Source organism: Mus caroli, unplaced genomic scaffold, assembly GCF_978045245.1.
Source record: "Mus caroli unplaced genomic scaffold, Mus_caroli_1 scaffold_2, whole genome shotgun sequence".
Lineage (NCBI taxonomy): Eukaryota > Metazoa > Chordata > Mammalia > Rodentia > Muridae > Mus > Mus caroli.
Window position 1 is genome coordinate 58236690 of NW_028227257.1, and position 17878 is coordinate 58254567.

General features: G+C 44.8%; 1 protein-coding gene across 1 annotated transcript in view; it reads right to left on the minus strand.

Annotated features, from left to right (window-relative positions):
• Positions 1 to 13085, minus strand: part of Eif3j (eukaryotic translation initiation factor 3 subunit J) — a 34966-nt gene extending 21881 nt beyond the window's left edge. The window contains exons 1-2 of the mRNA XM_021156457.3: positions 12924 to 13085; positions 12737 to 12840 (exon numbers count right to left, since the gene is read on the minus strand). Of these exons, the coding sequence (XP_021012116.1) occupies positions 12737 to 12840; positions 12924 to 12972 (153 nt within the window). The 5' untranslated portion in view covers positions 12973 to 13085. The remainder of the gene's footprint in view (positions 1 to 12736; positions 12841 to 12923) is intronic.
• Positions 13086 to 17878: the final 4793 nt, after the last annotated feature.

A 17878-nucleotide genomic window follows, 5' to 3' on the forward strand; every position in this document is an offset into this window, starting at 1 on the left:
TTAGAGGAGGGGTACCACTATCATACCAAGCTTACATAATGCTGGAAATGGAACCCAGAGTTTCATGTATCTGAAAGAGGAAAATTACTGAACACCTGAACTTTTCCTGAACTCTCTTACCCCTCCCATCCAGAGACTGTTCCCGGAGCACTCCTGAACTTTTTACCCCAAGGTACCCCCTCCCAATTGGAAACTGCTCCAAGAACATTTTTTAGATAAGGGGTCTCCTGGAAAAAACCTAGTCCTACCCCTCCTAACTGAAGACTGTTCCAAGAACATTTTTGAGATAGGGGCCTCCTGGTACTACCCCAGAATGTTCCAATAGATCGAGTACATTGCCAAAATATAGGACACGACCCCTTGGTTATGTAAAGCCCCTTGGCAAAGCCCCTTGGTGACGTAAAACTTGTACTTTTCCCCTGGCTATTTCCTATAAAAGCCTGTGAAAAGTTTGGGCCAATTGCCGAATCTCCTCTGCACCTTGCTGGCTGCATGAGTTTCGACCCCAGATATCTGGTATATGTGCTTTTTGTATGCTTTCTTGTCGTTGCTGTATTAAATCTTACTCTCTATACATCTTAAGTTCGGTCTCAGTGTCTTCTTGGGTGCGCGGCTGTCCCGAGGCTTGAGTAAGTGCCTCCCTTTGGGAGTCTTGGAGTCTTTCATTTGGTGCATTGGCCGGGAATCAGCGCGTCTACCCAGAAGTCCTGGACCCACTCAGAGGTAAGATTTTCTGTTCTGCCTTGGTCTAGTGTCTGTGTTCTGTTTCTGGAGACCAGGAAGGTCTCAATCTGTGGGCCTTGGAGAGGCCATCTGAATCTGTATCTGGTGCGATCGCAGTTTCAGTTTTGCAGACGCTCAGTGTGCAATGTGCACAGTGAGACCGCGCTCCGGGTAGGAGCGCAGGGTGTGGATAGACAGACGTGTCCAGGTGTCCACCGTCTGTGCGCCCTGGGAGACGTCCCAGGAGGACAAGGGGAGGACTAAGGACGCTTAGTGGACCCCTCTGGCAGGTTGTGAGATCGTGGGTTCGAGTCCCACCTCGTGCCTCGGGTTGCGAGATCGTGGGTTCGAGTCCCACCTCGTGCTTTGGTTTTTTCTTTTTGTCTCAAGTCTTGTGTCTGCTCTTGTTGTGTTTGCTATTATTCTAGAAATGGGACAATCTGCTGGGTGTGTAGGTGTGGAACTGCTGCATTTGTGTATTCTGAGATTGTGGGTTTATTCTGGCAGTGGCTGTGAGAGGACGGCTGTCTATGGCCTCGCAGTCTGCACCCCAAAAAGATGTTCCAAGGGAGACCCTGGAAGGAGTGCCCAGGGTACAGAACAGTCAAAAAGACCTGGCTGTTGCCTGGCAGAGTGAAGGAGAGAGAGAGAGTGTTCTCTCTGCCAGAGCGGGAGTGGATGTGGAATCCCACCCCCGTCAGAAAAAGGGAGTCAATGTAGAATCCGACCCCGTCAGAAAATAGTGTTTGGCTGGTTGTGTAAGTCCAGGCGTGGACGAGTGTGCTTGTTTGTGGCCACGTGACAAGACTGTGTGTGTGTGTGTGTGTGTGTGTGTTAACCCTTTGTCGACTGTAGACTTGGACTGACGTCAGGACAGAATTTGTCAGCAATGGTTTTAAAAAAGAAAAAAAAAAAGGAAAGAAAACCACCAGGCCGGTCCTCCCCAGGCTGCTCAAAAGAGCTCTGAGATCCAGAGCTGCCGCAGTGGTGCTGAGGTTCTGAGTTCTGCAGACACAGCAGCAACGGAGGCTGTCTGTGCCCTGTGAGTGAGTTGTAAAATGCTGGTAGTAAGTGCGGCGGCCTGTCAGTCCCGCCTGGCGCCCCGGAATAGCCGTGAAGCCTGCCACAGCTGGGGAGGGGCCGACTGCGGCCGCCGTCCCTCCTTTGGCTTCCCCCTGGAGTCTGCCCGCACTCCCTTGTGTCTGCGCGCCCACCGCGGGGCACACAGAGAAGTGTAGTCGTTGTCCCCCGCCCTGCCGCGCTGGCGCCTTGCGTTTCCAAAGCTCGGGAGGCCGCCGTTGCCTCCGGCCAAGAGAGCTCCGTGGATGCCTGTGTGTGGGGTGGCGGACACCGCCGCCTCCGGGGGCTCAAGCCATGCCGGAAAACAAGTGGTTAAATTGCCCCTCATTTGGCTCCTCCCAGAGTCTGCGCACAGGTGCCCGCCCACACTCCCTCCCTTGTGTCCGCCGCCCGAGCCGCCGCCGCTGCTGCCCCCACCACCGCAGCCGCTGCCGCCCTGACCGGCGGCGGAGCCGTTTCGCGGGAGGAAGCTGCTGTCCACGCTCTGCCAGGCCCGCCGCCGCCTCCAAGCCATGCGGAAAAACAAGTGGTTAAATTCCCCCTCCCTGCCAGTGTTTGTTTGCCACTCCCACATTTCCCGCGCCGTGGCGCGCGGCGGAGACTCGGCGCTTGGCTCCTCCCTGTCCATTCGCCGTTACTGAGAAAATCCTGGTTAGTTTCTTTCCCTCCGCTGACTAGTATGCTTGAGTTCAGCGGGTTGCCGCGTCTGATCTGAGGACGCCACAAGGTTCCCTGGTTGCTTCTCATTTCCCTGTCCCCTGTATCCTGTCTCTTGTTAACTGTTAACAGAAAAAATTGTGTTCATTTTGAGATATCAGTGTGCAGCCAGATGTAAGAGCTACACTCCCTTCTCTGCCCCATGTGTTTTCTCTTCTCAGGCATCGCCCTGAGCTGCTAGCAGTGAATCTGTTCTAAGCTCCGGTGAGGGAGACCACTCACTTGGGGCTTCTTCTGTCCAAGGTAAGGAGCACCTACGAGTCTAACTGCCAGGCTCTGATGAAGGATAGAGGTCTGCAAAGAAGAACTGAGAGCAATGCTTCAGCAGACTCAAAAGAAATAGGTTAACAGTAAAAAGAGGTAAACTATGAAAAAAGTTAAGTGACAGAATATAAATGTAATAATTAGATAACATTCAAAGTAAGCAAGGACAGGGAAGAAAAGATATATTTATAGATAGAAAGAGAGACATTATATGAGATCTCCATTGCAGTTAAGAAATAGGAGCAAAGAGAGATAAATGACAAAGACTAGAACCTAGCAAAGTGACACTTGCTAATAATACTAGCACTTAGAGATGATCTGTAAGAAATAAGGAGCCAGAAAATTTTCTAAAAAAGATAAGAGAAATGAAATGCTGGTCACAAAAGTCAGGGAGACTAGAAAACTTAGTACCTGGCAACAGAAAAAAGAAAGCTTTTGGCTAAAGATTAAAGTCTTCCCTAACAAAAAGAAGAAGAGCCCCCCTCATGACCAAACCCTTCACCTGTTCGTGGCTAAAAATAAAGAGATAGCAGAAGGGGTGCTAACACAGAAGCTGAGTCCTTAAAAGAGACTGTGTTTCATATTCCTCCACTGACCAGTGCAAAGCAAGTTTAAAAGGTCCCTGGACACTACAGGTCTTTGCAAACTGGATTCCAGGTTTTGCTGCGTTAAAAAGATAAACAGCCCTTCGTAAATAAAGAACAACCTTGGATGGCCTTAGATGCTATTGAGACTGCCCTAATGTTGTCCCAACTTTGGGACTCCTAAATGTGACTGAGAACAAAAGTATTGCCAAAGAGCTTCTTACTCAGAAATTGGGACCCTAAAAGACCGGTGGCATACTTGTGAAAATTAGACCTGGTGACTGAGAGATGGCCTGCTTGTCTGCACATAGTGGCTTCTGGTCAAGGACACATGATCCAATTGTTTCCCTGACTGATGGACACATTATCAGAGTTTCTTGTTGACAGAACAAGTGACCTTCGCTTCCCCTGCTAACCTGCTGAGTCTTCACCTACTCATCACTGCTTTGACATTCTGGCAGAAGGAACTTTGGCTCAGAAGGCTGAACTCCTGGCGCTAACCCAAGCCCTGCGGTTGGCTGAAGGCAGAGACATCAAAGACAAAGAAAAATTCTGGCCCTCCTAGAAGCTCCTGAATGAACTGGGTGAGTTGGGGTATCGGATATCGGCCAAGAAAGCTCAGTTATGTCGTACCGAGGTGCCGAGACGACGAAAAGCGGTGGCTCACTGAGGCCAGAAAAAAGACTGTGATGCTGATCCCAACCCCCACCACCCCGCGCCAAGTACGTGAGTTTCTGGGAACGGTGGGCTTTTGCAGACTCTGGACTAAAGAAAAAGTCCCATTCACCTGGACTGAGGAACACCAAAAAGCCTTTGACAGCATAAAGGCAGCCCTGCTTGCAGCCCCCGCTCTGGCTTTGCCAGATCTGACTAAGCCTTTTACCCTATATGCTGAACTGGTACACGGATGGCAGTAGCCTCATGGTTAAAGGTAAGCGGAAGGCGGGGACAGCAGTGCAGCGGTGGACAGAAAGCAAGTGATCTAGGCCAGCAGCCTCCCTAAAGAGACTTAAGCCCAGAAAGCTGAATTTGTGGTTTTGATACAAGCTTTGTAAATGACAAAAAGAAAAGTCTACACTGACAGCAGGTATGCTTTTGCCACTGTATGGAACAATATACAAACAAAGAAAGCTGTTGACATCTGCAGAAAAAGACGTTCTCAAAATGGATAAATGAGACTGCTCACATAAGTCATCAAGAAGACTATTAAAGAAAATTTTTCCAAGAGTGCCAAAAGCAATAGTGTCAGATAATGTTGCCCAGGTAAGTCAGGGTGTGGCCAAGTATTCAGAGGTCAAAAATTACATTGTGTGTATAGACCTCAGAGCTCAGGATAGATAAAAATTAGTTTAAAACTCTAAAACAGACCTTGACAAAATTAATCGTGGAGACTGGCACAGACTTGGTGTTCCTTCCCTATGCCCTATTTCTTGATTCAGTTTTACTCTGTTTAAGATCTTTTATGAGACTCCTATGCCCATCATAGTCTCAAATGATGTGTTTAAACTTATGTTGTTAATAATGCTCTGTATGTTAAGTTAAAAGGCTTGCAGGTGGTCTGGTCACAACTGGAAAAGGATTGGACTGAGTACGCGGACGGACGACATCGCGCCAGGGATCCAAACAGCCGAGACAGTGAACGAGCTGGATACCCCAAGGACATCTCACCAGTTCCAGCCAGAGATCTGATCTACGTGCACCTGCATCATGCCCAGACCCTCAAGCCTCGCTAAAAGGGCCCCTGCCTAGTTCTGTTTACTAATGCTTCTTATTCTGTTTTTGTTCCCATGTTAAAATAGGGTAAATGCAGTATTCTCCGCATAAAAATATAGACTTCTGAAATTCTAAGATTAGAATTATTTACTAAAAGAAGGGGGGAATGAAAGAGGAAAATTACTGAACACCTGAACTTTTCCTGAACTCTCTTACCCCTCCCATCCAGAGACTGTTCCCGGAGCACTCCTGAACTTTTTACCCCAAGGTACCCCCTCCCAATTGGAAACTGCTCCAAGAACATTTTTTAGATAAGGGGTCTCCTGGAAAAAACCTAGTCCTACCCCTCCTAACTGAAGACTGTTCCAAGAACATTTTTGAGATAGGGGCCTCCTGGTACTACCCCAGAATGTTCCAATAGATCGAGTACATTGCCAAAATATAGGACACGACCCCTTGGTTATGTAAAGCCCCTTGGCAAAGCCCCTTGGTGACGTAAAACTTGTACTTTTCCCCTGGCTATTTCCTATAAAAGCCTGTGAAAAGTTTGGGCCAATTGCCGAATCTCCTCTGCACCTTGCTGGCTGCATGAGTTTCGACCCCAGATATCTGGTATATGTGCTTTTTGTATGCTTTCTTGTCGTTGCTGTATTAAATCTTACTCTCTATACATCTTAAGTTCGGTCTCAGTGTCTTCTTGGGTGCGCGGCTGTCCCGAGGCTTGAGTAAGTGCCTCCCTTTGGGAGTCTTGGAGTCTTTCATATCTTAGGCAAGCACTCTACCAACTGAGCTATATCCCAAGCCCACAGGATACCACATAATTTCTTACTGGAAAAACAACTTTTTAGTATTCTGTAAATTATGTAGTTTCTGCTCTAAGCAGCTTCAGAACTGATAAGGCTAGCCTTCTCATTAAAATTCAGTTTTTAAAAGAAAGCTAAGCCGGGCGTGGTGGCGCACGCCTTTAATCCCAGCACTCGGGAGGCAGAGGCAGGCGGATTTCTGAGTTCGAGGCCAGCCTGGTCTACAAAGTGAGTGCCAGGACAGCCAGGGCTACACAGAGAAACCCTGTCTCGAAAAACCAAAAAAAAAAAATAAATAAAAATAAAAAGAAAGCTAAATGTTTTACCATCTTAAGTCAAAATAATTATTTCAGTAAATTCTACACTAGAGCTGGAAAGATGGCTCAGTGATTTAAAGCACTTATTGTTCTTGTAGAAGACCTGGCTCACAATTCTAACTCCAGTTCCATAGCATCTGATGCCTTCTTCTAACTTCCATGAGCACCAGGCACACACATGGTGCACATACACACATGCAGACAAAATATAAAATTAATATTTAAAAGCCCCAACCAAACACTAAACAAGTAACTAATTTATTTGCAATGACCCAGTACAACAAATAGAATAAGTAAATGTTTTTCAATAAAAAACATACTTGAGCCAGGTGTGGTGGACACACCTTTAATCCTAGCACTCGGATCGCAGAGGCAGGCGGATTTCTGAGTTCGAGGCCAGCCTGGTCTACAAAGTGAGTTCCAGGACAGCCAGAGCTATTCAGAGTAACCCTGTCTCAAAAAACAAAAAAAAAAAAAAAGCCATACTTGAGATAACTGATTTCCAAGTTGTCCTCTGATTGCTACATACCATGTAGCATACATGTCCACACACAAAAATAAAGCTCTCTAAGTAAAATTCACTATTTTATAAAAATTACTGGGCTGGTGAGATGGCTCAGTGGGTAAGAGCACCCGACTGCTCTTCCGAAGATCCAGAGTGCAAATCCCAGCAACCACATGGTGGCTCACAACCATCCACAACGAGATCTGGCGCCCTCTTCTGGAGTGTCTGAAGACAGTTACAGTGTACTTATATATAATAAATAAATAAATAAATAAATAAAAATTATTAAAAAAATTACTAAAAGTACTGAAATGACTGGGATTTTCTTCACAGTAATCTGGTTGAGGTTCAAACATGGTAGCTCCTTCACTCTTATAATCCTAGCACTTGGGAGGCTAAGGCAGGAGGATTGCCATGGGTTGTAAGGCCAGAGTAAGACTGTCTCAAGTTAAAAAAAAAAAAAAAGATAACTATCTTCATTCACTTGTGTAGGCAGTTACAGAGGAAGATATTCTGAAGAGCTTATTGAACCAATGTATGTCTGAAATATTCTATAAATTAGAAAAATATTCTCTTTAAGATACAAATATTCAGCCAAGCATGGTGGCAACACACTTGTAATTCCAGCACTCAGAGGCTGAGGCAGGGGAAGTTTGAGTGTTCAGACCAGCCTAATGTATACAACTAGACTCCTCTCCCACTTCCCCAAAAAAGTCAGGACTGGGGATACAGTTCAGAGGGTAGAGTGCCAAACCATCCTGAGTTCCATGACTGGAATTGCATAAACGAGGTATACAGCACATAGCTCTCATCACAGCACATGGGAGGAGACAATTCAAGGGCATCCTTAGTACATTGTTAATTTGTACACTGTAGTTCAGTTGGTGGCTTGCCCTGAGTTCTATGTCCAAAGAGGCACTATCCTGAGCTATAAGATACACTCTTTTAAAGAAAACAAAAGAGTGCCTACTTTCTGGCAAAATGGTCACCCTATTGGAATCATATTTTTCTCTAAAACAAAGATCTTGAAGTGGCACACACGCACATGCATGCACACATATTAAAAGAACTTGGGCTGGGTGGTAGTGGTGCATGCCTGTAGTCCCAGCACTCGGGAGGCAGAGGCATGCGGATTTCTGAGTTCGAGGCCAGCCTGGTCTACAGAGTGAGTTCCAGGACAGCCAGGGCTACACAGAGAAACCCTGTCTCGAAAAACCAAAAAAAAAAAAAAAAAAAAAAAAAAACTGGAAGGCTGAAGCCAGAAGATCCAAATTGGAAATCCTGCCCCAAAAATAAAATATAAAAAGACAAAAATCAAATTAAATATAGATCCTATTCCTCAGAAGTGCTAATACTTGAAAAAAGATGTCCTTAATCTGGAGATTTGTATTATTAATATGGACAGATCCTTAAAGTGAATGAGTAAGACTTGACTGCTCAGTGCATAGCTTTCACCTGGGATAGTTCTGAGAGCTTGTGTAATAAATTCTACAAGGCAACTAGAGAAACACACAGCTGAGGGCTGGAGATGTAGTTCAGTTGGTGGCTTGCCCTGAGTTCTATCCTCAAGGAGGCAAAAACTAGGAGTAGTTGTACATGCCTTCAATCCTAGTACTCAAATGTCTGTAGGCAAGGTCCCAGAATTCAGCTGGCTGAGGGTGAGGCCAGCCTTGTGCCACATGAGATCCTGCCTGAAATAACTAAACATAAAAAAACAAACAAAAACAAAATAAAACAAAATGCCGGAGACAGCTGAACACAGTCAGAAGTTTCCTCTGTACATCTTTCGAATAATAAACCTAATTTGTAACCTGTTCAACCGAAATGAATGTAGGGAATCTAGTAAAATGGCTTTAAGCTGCATTGCCCGTGCTTTCAGTAGGTACTTATCCTGCATCTTGCATCTACATCCTGCACATTACTCTAGTCATGTATGTATGTGTGTATATATATATATATATATATATATATACACACACACACACACACACACATATACACATGTGTGTATATATACTATATATATGTGTGTGTATATATACGCATATATACATGTGTATATGTGTGTATATATATATATATACACATACATATACATACACACACACAAAGTAAACATTTCTTCCTGCTACCTCTGCATATCAGGATAGTAAGAAAAAGTTTAAGTAAATACTAAGTAAAAATAAGATGTACACTCCTTAGTTCTCAAGAAAAAAAGTATGTCTGCCTACCTGTGGATATGCACGTGTGTGTGACAGCAGGTCTACAAGGACAGAGATACCAGATGCCTGGAGCTAAAGCCACAGACAGCTGTGATGTAAATGCTAGGAATCTGACTCTGGTCCTCTAGAAGAGAACACTGCTCTTAGGCCATCTCTCTAGCCCCTAGGTTTTACCTTTATACTGGGAAAAAGTCTGTCCTCCTCCTATTAAGAGGTCTACAGCTTATGTCCATTTTTGTCACTGCAAGACAGCTACTGAACAACCAGAAAGGTAAAATACTAAAAAGGACAGTCAACTAGAGCGAGTAACTAAGACAGACACTGTAAGTGGCATTAAACTGGTAATTTATAAAGATCAAGCACTTGACCCCACATTAAAAGAACACTTCCTACAGTTTTGCGATAGAACTCTTGCTCTACTGCCCAAGTTGGTCTTAACCTCTTGGACTCAGGCGACTCTCTTCCGACTTCCTCATGTCCTGAACTACACTTGCCATCCCACCAATCTTGTTTTTTTTAATTCACATACTGAATTGTTTAAGAACTATGATTATTAAATGAGGAAAATACCTAATAAAAAATATTAAAAAAAAAGAACTACGATTATTTGACTTCATGAAAACAAGTAAGTCTTGCATACTACCACAAAATGATTAAATGCTAAAACACCAGAATTCAATAGTTTGTAATATAACTCACTGCTATGCAAGGTGACAAATTTCAATTCTAACAAACTTTTGAATGGGCAAGATTTGTTTGATAACCATGATCTTCCAATAAAAACCCAAAATTCATAGTAAGCAGACACTAGAAGAAATATGATCCTTCTGGCCTTAGGAAATGATAAAGTGTGGCATAAAATAAACCTCAGATATTAGATTTTAGCAGTCAAAATATTTCCATTAGGATAAAAGAAGGAAGACATCAATGAAAATTAGTATTTCCTGAATATCTACCAAGTGCTAGGAAGCCCTGCTTAATGCTCATTTAAACACAAAGTAGGGCTGGCAGGATAGCTCAGTGGGTGAGAGCACTGACTACTCTTCCAAAGGTTCTGAGTTCAAATCCCAGCAACCACACTGTGGCTCACAACCACCTGTAATGAGATCTGACACCCTCTTCTGGTGCATCAGAAGACAGCTACAGTGTACTTATTTAAAATAATAAATATTTGGGCCAGAGCGAGCAGGGACTCTCTCACTCTTACTCTGAGGCAAGTAAAGTCCTACAAAAAAATTCAATCCCCAATAACCACATGAAGGCTCAAAACCATCTGTACAGCTACAATGTACTTATGTACATAAAATAAATAAATAAATCTTAAAAAGAAAAAAAAAGTAATTCTGATGGTGGTGTACTCTTTTAATCCCAGCACTCACAAGGCAGAGCCAGGCAGACTTCTGTGAAGTTCAAAGCCAGCCTGGTTGACACAATAAGACCCAGTCTCAAAACAAAACATGCAAAAAACAACAAAAAATGATGTAATGCAAGTCTCATTACGATTATTTACATATTGAGAAAGAGTAACTAGAAAATGCCAAGGTAACATAATCCAGTCTGTTTTTTTTTTTTGTTTGCTTTTTTTTTTTTTTTTTTTTCGAGACAGGGTTTCTCTGTATAGCTCTGGCTGTCCTGGAACTCACTTTGTAGACCAGGCTGGCCTCGAACTCAGAAATCCGCCTGCCTCTGCCTCCTGAGTGCTGGGATTAAAGGCGTGCGCCACCACGCCCGGCTCAGTCTGTTTCTAAAACCCAGGAGTCAAAAACTATTTTTATATACTGTATCATGAGATAGAAATAAAGCAAAATTTTAAAACTACAACAGGATAGACAAAATCAGCTTCCAATCTACAACATCAACTTCAAACATTATGTATAAGACTGGTTTTGTCAGCCGGGTGATGGTGGCGCACGCCTTTAATCCCAGCACTCAGGAGGCAGAGGCAGGCGGATTTCTGAGTTCAAGTCCAGCCTGGTCTACAGAGTAAGTTCCAGGACAGCCAGGGCTACACAGAAAAACCCTGTCTGTCTTGAAAAAAACAAAAAAAAGAAAAAGACTGGTTATGTATATGAAAGTAAGTCTGCACTGGAAGAGTGAGTGGACAACGTGGTTTTTACAAGTAACTCACTTCTAAGTCTCCCCAAAGTTAGCTCTTACACTGATCGACTTACAGTGGATCTCCAACACTGTGGGTCTCCAATGACCCTTTCAGAGCTCAGATATCCTGCATCAGATATTTACAATTCATAATAGCAGCAAAATTAGTTATAAAGTAGCAAAAAACTAACTTTATGCTTGGGAGGAGGTCACCACCACAACATGTTAAATACAAGCTAAAAGTTCACAGCACCAGGAAGGTCCACAACCACTGTTTTGTGATAAGAATTATAAACATCAGGAATAACACCATTTACATTCCATAATCCCAGGTAGATACTACATGGCATCATTACTGAAAGCTTTAAACACTTTTTGGCATTTATTCCCGCCTCCTTTACTTTCCCCCACGGCCCCCTGTTTTGTTTTAAACTTACTCCCATCTCTTAGCTTCTTTTTTTTTTTTTTTCAAGACTTATTTATTATTACATATAAGTACACTGTAGCTGTCTTCAGACAGCCCCAGAAGAGGGCATCAGATTTCATTACAGATGGGTGCTGGTGGTTGCTAGGATTTGAACTCAGGACCTTCAGAAGAGCAGTCAGTGCTCTTAACCGCTGAGCCATCTCTCCAGCCCAACTTTAACTTCTTTAACTTTATAAGATGTCCTAACTTCTACTTCCTAGGAAAAGTGAAAAGTCAAAACTGAAAATCTGCCGTGATAACAAACCATGCCCAAGTGTATACATACAATAGATAAAGAAAGCACGTAAGTAGCCAGTCAACAGCACTATTATTAACTTCAATGTACACAAAGATCATCACTTCATTCCTCAAATTAAGGCTGTCTGGTAAAGTAGACATACACTTCAGCAAAGTTCAGAGTAAAAATGAAAAATCCAAACAGTATATCTAAAGCTGTATGATGAGCCCATGAAGAGTTTTTAAAAACAATAAAGGTGAATAGGACTCGAATTTACAATATAAAAAAAAAAAAAAACCAAACCACTGGCCCCTGGTCTACCACAACCACCAACAATTTTGGGGGTTTTTTCTAAGCCTTTCTGTTCCTGTGTAGATGAATAACTGTTAGCTCTGTTTTTCAGAGTTCACAGTTCTGTCCACTAACCCGATGGTTATCTCAGTGCTCTCAGTTCATCCTTCTTACCACAGGGTGGGGGAAGGGAGAGCTAAAAGTTGTTTTACCACTCCAATTCTAGTTTAGAAAAATCAATGTATTTTCTCCATCTAATCGCTCAAACGAGCTACCGGCCTTCACAATCATACCTAAGTTACTGACACATGGGAGAGCCGAACTAGGAAAAGTGGGTCCACGACTTTCCATATGGGACAAACACTGAAACCGAGTTCCGGATCTGTTCGCCTAGTTTCGGTGAGAGGTTCTGGACTGCGAAGATAGCACGTGGGCCGACCGGACTGCTGCTGTCACTTCTCGTCGCCAGTTAGGTTCCAGGCCAGAGAGTGGACCCTCGGTGAAAGGCTGGGGCCCAGGCGGTCACCACCCTCTGCAGAGTCCGGCCGGACAAGCTGCCGCCTGCTGCCCACATGGTCGTCCGGCCGAGGGAACCTCCGGGCCGACGCTCACGCGGGACCCACGGCCCGCAGGCCCGGGCGGCGCCCCGGGGGCCCAATCTCCCCGCCCGCAGCCGGCGCTCACCGGCGTAGCCTGGCGACCCGGCCCGAACCTACCTTCACGTCCTCGTCCTCGTCCTCGCCTTCCCAGCGGTCCCCGCCGGCAGTGCCGCCGCCCGCGACCTTCCGCACCGGGTCCTCCATAGAGAACGTGTCCGCGTCTACGGAAGAGAGCGAGTCGCGTTAGTACCCGCGTGGGAGAGGGGCCGCCACAGCCCGCATTTGGGCCGGAACTTCTGCTCACCCCAAGAGTCTGAGTCCCCCGCCGCCGCTGCCGCCGCCGCCGCCGCCATCTCGAACCGGGGGTGAGCGTGTGCAATGGGAAGAGCTGCGAAGAGTTAGCGCGGCAGAGGTGAGTCACTGGGCTGGCTCTCGTTGGCCCGCGCGGGGCAGGCTGGGACAGTGGCTGACTGGGCGCCCGGCAGAGGCTCCGCCCCACGGGCGACGCGCGCGGCAGGGGCGGGGCAGAGCGGGGCGGGGCGGGGCGGGGTGGGGCGACGCTGGGCTGGGAGACGCGGACCTGCCTGGGCCCCCCAAGCCACACCCCTCACCCCCTCACCCCCGCGCAAGAAGAGAAAGGAAGTGCGCACGCGTGAGTCGGGCGGTGCTCGGCTAGTGAAGTGGGTCTTCTAGTGCTGGTGGACCGTGAGCGGTTAGCAGGCGAGCAGCGAGGAGGAAGTGGACAGGGCAGATATCCCGTGGCCTCCTAGCATTCGGGCACGGAGATCGAAGTCTACTCCAAGTCTCCCGGGTTTTCCCTTCCGGTGATCACCCGAAGTCCTGCACGGCGATTGTTTTGGCGAAAACATTTCGGAGTTCATGGTCTGTCCCAGGCTTATTCTAGTTTATCCTCAACACAGTAGCAAAATAGTTATGTAAACAGATTTCGACACAGTGCAGTGGCTGCAACAAGAAGCATTATGAGGTTAGATGTTAAAAAGGTAGCATTAACGACGACGGAAGTTTCAGTTTTCTGCCCGCGGTAGGCACTGGTGAAGCTGGAGTTTGAGAAACCAAGTGACTTGTGCTCCGGTGCATTTCTGATAGAGAGAAGGCTTGTGGTGCTCATCTGAGTGCATTCTAACAGGTAAACTGATATAAAGAACCTAAAAGGAGCAAAATTCTCTCCCCCTTGGCACAGGGCTTCCCTGTAAGGACATTAAAGGAGGAGCTAGTTTAGATATTGTCTGATTTTCCAATATATTCATTGTTTTTAAAGTTTTTTGTTTTGTTTTGTTTTTAAGACAAGTTTCTCTGTGAAGCCTGGGCTGTCCTGGAACTTGCTCTGTGAACCAGGCTGGCTCCCAAGTGCTGGGATTAAAGGCATGAGCTTAGGTTTTAAGTCTTTAAAAAACAGACACACATCAGTCATTCTCTTAGTACTTTCCGTTTCTTGTGTATTTTTCGTCTACAAGTAAACATTTTATAAGGTGGTCTTTCAAGAAATGTTCTACAGCATTGGTGGGCGGGGGTTCGAGACAGGGTTTCTCTGTGTAGCCCTGGCTGTCCTGGAACTCACTCTGTAGACCAGGCTGGCCTCGAACTCAGAAATCCGCCTGCCTCTGCCTCCCGAGTGCTGGGATTAAAGGCGTGCACCACCACGCTCAGCTGTTCTACAGCATTATTAAAATGAGAGGTGATGCTCTATAAAAGAAAGCATCCGCCCAGCGGATACATGTTGATCCAGTCGTGAATCCAAATTAAGACAAGACCCTAGGAAGGAAGACTTATGCCTCCAGACCACAGCATTAGATGTCCCTAGCATCTTTATCCTGTTTGCCTGTCCTGACGATTTTGGATAATTGTGTGCTCTAAATTCCTTAAATTCTCTTGATAATATGCATCCTATTGATCTGTTTCTGTGGAGAGCCCTAATGTAGGGGCTGAAGGTCAGAGGAGGAAAAGGTTGCCCCAGGTTGAGTGGCGGTGACACTCACTGAGATGCCCAAATCAAGACCTGAAAACTGTCCCTCACTTCTTGCCCTCTCTGACCTCCTGAATATTCCATTTGTTATCAAAGTTTGTTGTTGTTGTTTTGGTTTGGTTTTGGTTTTTTGAGACAGGGTTTCTCTGTATAGCCCTGGCTGTCCTGGAACTCACTCTGTAGACCAGGCTGGCCTCGAATTTAGAAATCCGCCTGCCTCTGCCTCCGGAGTGCTGGGATTAAAGGCGTGTGCCACCACGTCCGGCTGTTAACAAAGTTTGTAGCTCTGTTTCCATTACTGAAATTGAAAAACTACTACCTGAATCTTTTTTTTTTTTTTTTGTAATTTCCTAACTGGTATTCCATCTTCCTTTCTTTCTCTACAATCTATGAGAACCATGCCTGCTGGTTTACACAGCTGATTACCCAGCAGACGTAGAGACTTAGGAGAGTAACTAAGTCCACTGGACCTGAAGCACACAGCCCCTTGTTTTATGCACCTCTTATATTTTCCAACAAGCCTTCCAAATAGTATGTGCTTCAAGATAGCTCATATAGTTGGGACCTGTCCCCAAGTAGGGTCCCCAATACCAATGCCAAATGTGTAGTAAATCCTTCCAGTGTTGACTCCCCAGGGAACAGTATTTAAGCCTCAGTCATAGTCTTCACTAGAATCTGAATCCTTATGGTTTCTTTCTGTTACTATTGAATTTACAGAAACATCTAATCCTAAGCCATAAGGTGACCTGGAACCTACCTATTATTTCTTAGAGTGCTCTTGTAGATGCCATCTGCTATTTAAGAAATTTGGTCTACAAAGTGAGTTCCAGGACAGCCAGGGCTATACAGAGAAACCGTGTCTTGAAAAACCAAAAGAAAAAAGAAAAAGAAATTTGCTTTTGGTTTTTTTGAGACTGGGTTTCTTGCAGACCAGGTTGGCCCCAAACTCACTAACTGGAGAAGAACCTTGAACTATACTGTTCTTCTTCCCTCTGTTGCCTAAGTATTTGGATTACAGTCATGCATCACCATACCTAACTCACATAAAGATTCCTTTTTTTTTTTTTCCTGGTTTTTCAAGACAAGGTTTCTCTGTGTAACAATCCCTGGCTGCCCCAGACTCGCTTTGTAGGCAGGGCTGGCTTCAAACTCACAGAGATCCACTTGCCTCTCTGTCTACCGAGTGCTAGGATTAAAGGTATGGGCCATAAAAGATCACCATGCTCTGAGGAAGTTCCGACTTAACTACATGGAGAAGCTATACAAGGAGAAACATTCAGCCAGATCATGACTGTTTCCAGCTCTACTGACACACACGGGTTTGAAGAAACCATCTTGTATATCCAACTAAGTTAAGCCTTAGATTATTTCTTCTGTAGTCACAGTTTGAACACAATTTTGGAATTAAGCAAGAATGGCACAGCTAACCTCACCAGTCTTCAAATCTGTGATGATTTTCGAATCTGTTATTTTAAACACCTCTGTGGAATTATTGGGAAGTAACTAAAATTGTTTCCCCCAAAATGTCAAAATTTGAACCTTGAGTTCCTAGAACTTAGGAATTGGCTGAGGGTAGGGCCACAAACCATCTCTGTGGTGGTTAAGACATCTGCTCTCCTTTAAACACCAGTGCCTTTCCAGTGATTTCTTGATCTCAGCTAAAAATCTTCATACACAGTAAGGCAGTAATGACATCTTTACAGGCCAGTGCTTTGCTATACATGGCAAGCATTTAAGTGACTTCATGTATAGATATCCTTGCAGAACTGGGGCCTTTCACTGGGCACTGTGGCTGAGACAAGTGGAGTTACACAGGGAATTCCAGCCCAGCCCTGGGCTGTGGTCAAATCCCATCTCAAAAAACAAAGGGGAAAAAAAAAGAACTGAGTTTGTTCTGTGTTCAGGAAAAACCTGCACTTCATGAAAGGTGACCTGAAATAAAAATTAATAGAGCTGACGACTAAAGCAGCAAGTGTTTTTATTATATAAGCCGGAGGCGCTGATTCTGTATTTTGAACTTGTAAATGCGTGGCTAAGAGGATGCTGAGTCCAAATAATTAGCCAAACAATGAGTCAATATAGCTGCTATATGTACAAGTCAAACCCAGGGCTTCATGTCTGCTACAAAAAATACTCTTAAGTACCCCAGTCTCACTTGTCTGGGATTGATGACAGTGTATGTTCTTTAAAAGTTAACTAAAGGGGCTGGTGAGATGGCTCAGTGGGTAAGAGCACCCGACTGCTCTTCCGAAGGTCCAGAGTTCAAATCCCAGCAACCACATGGTGGCTCACATCCATCCGTAATGAGATCTGACGCCCTCTTCTGGTGCGTCTGAAGACAGCTACAGTGTACTTATATTTATTATTTTTTTATTACATATTTTCCTCAATTACATTTCCAATGCTGTCCCAAAAGTCCCCCATACCCTCCCCCCCACTTCCCTACCCACCCATTCCCATTCTTTTGGCCCTGGCATTCCCCTATATTGGGGCATATAAAGATTGCAAGTCCAATGGGCCTCTCTTTCCAGTGATGGCCAACTAGGCCATCTTTCCATACATATGCAGCTAGAGACAAGAGCTCCGGGGTACTGGTTAGTTCATCATCTTGTTCCAACTATAGGGTTGCAGATCCCTTTAGCTCCTTGGGTACTTTCTCTAGCTTCTCCATTGGGAGCCCTGTAATACATCCAATAGCTGACTGTGAGCATCCACTTCTGTGTTTGCTAGGCCCCGGCATAGTCTCACAAGAGACAGCTATATTTGAGTCCTTTCAGCAAAATCTTGCTAGTGTATGCAATGGAGTGTACTTATTTATAATAATAAATAAATCTAAAAAAAATAAAAAATAAAAAATGAGTAACCAGGAGGTTATTGAGCGGTGGTGGCACAAGTCTTTAAAAAAAAAAAAAAAGTTAACAAAAGCCGGACATGGTGGCAAACACCTTTAATCCCAGTGCTTGGGAGGCAGAGGCAGGCAGATTTCTGAGTTCGAGGCCAGCCTGGTCTACAGAGTGAGTTCCAGGACAGCCAGGGCAATACAGAGAAACATTGTCTCAAAAAACCAAAAAAAAAAAAAAAAAAAAAAAAGTTAACTGTAACAAAACTAATTTGTCACCAGAGAAGTTAAGCTGATATATGAACTTGTTTGACATCGAATTTAGGTAGGATTCATGAGTGCTTCCTAGTACTCTAATATTGAGCCACACCCACCCTATACCCCTGGCCAGCATACTTTAACAGATATTTATATAGCAGAACTGATAACATCCTGT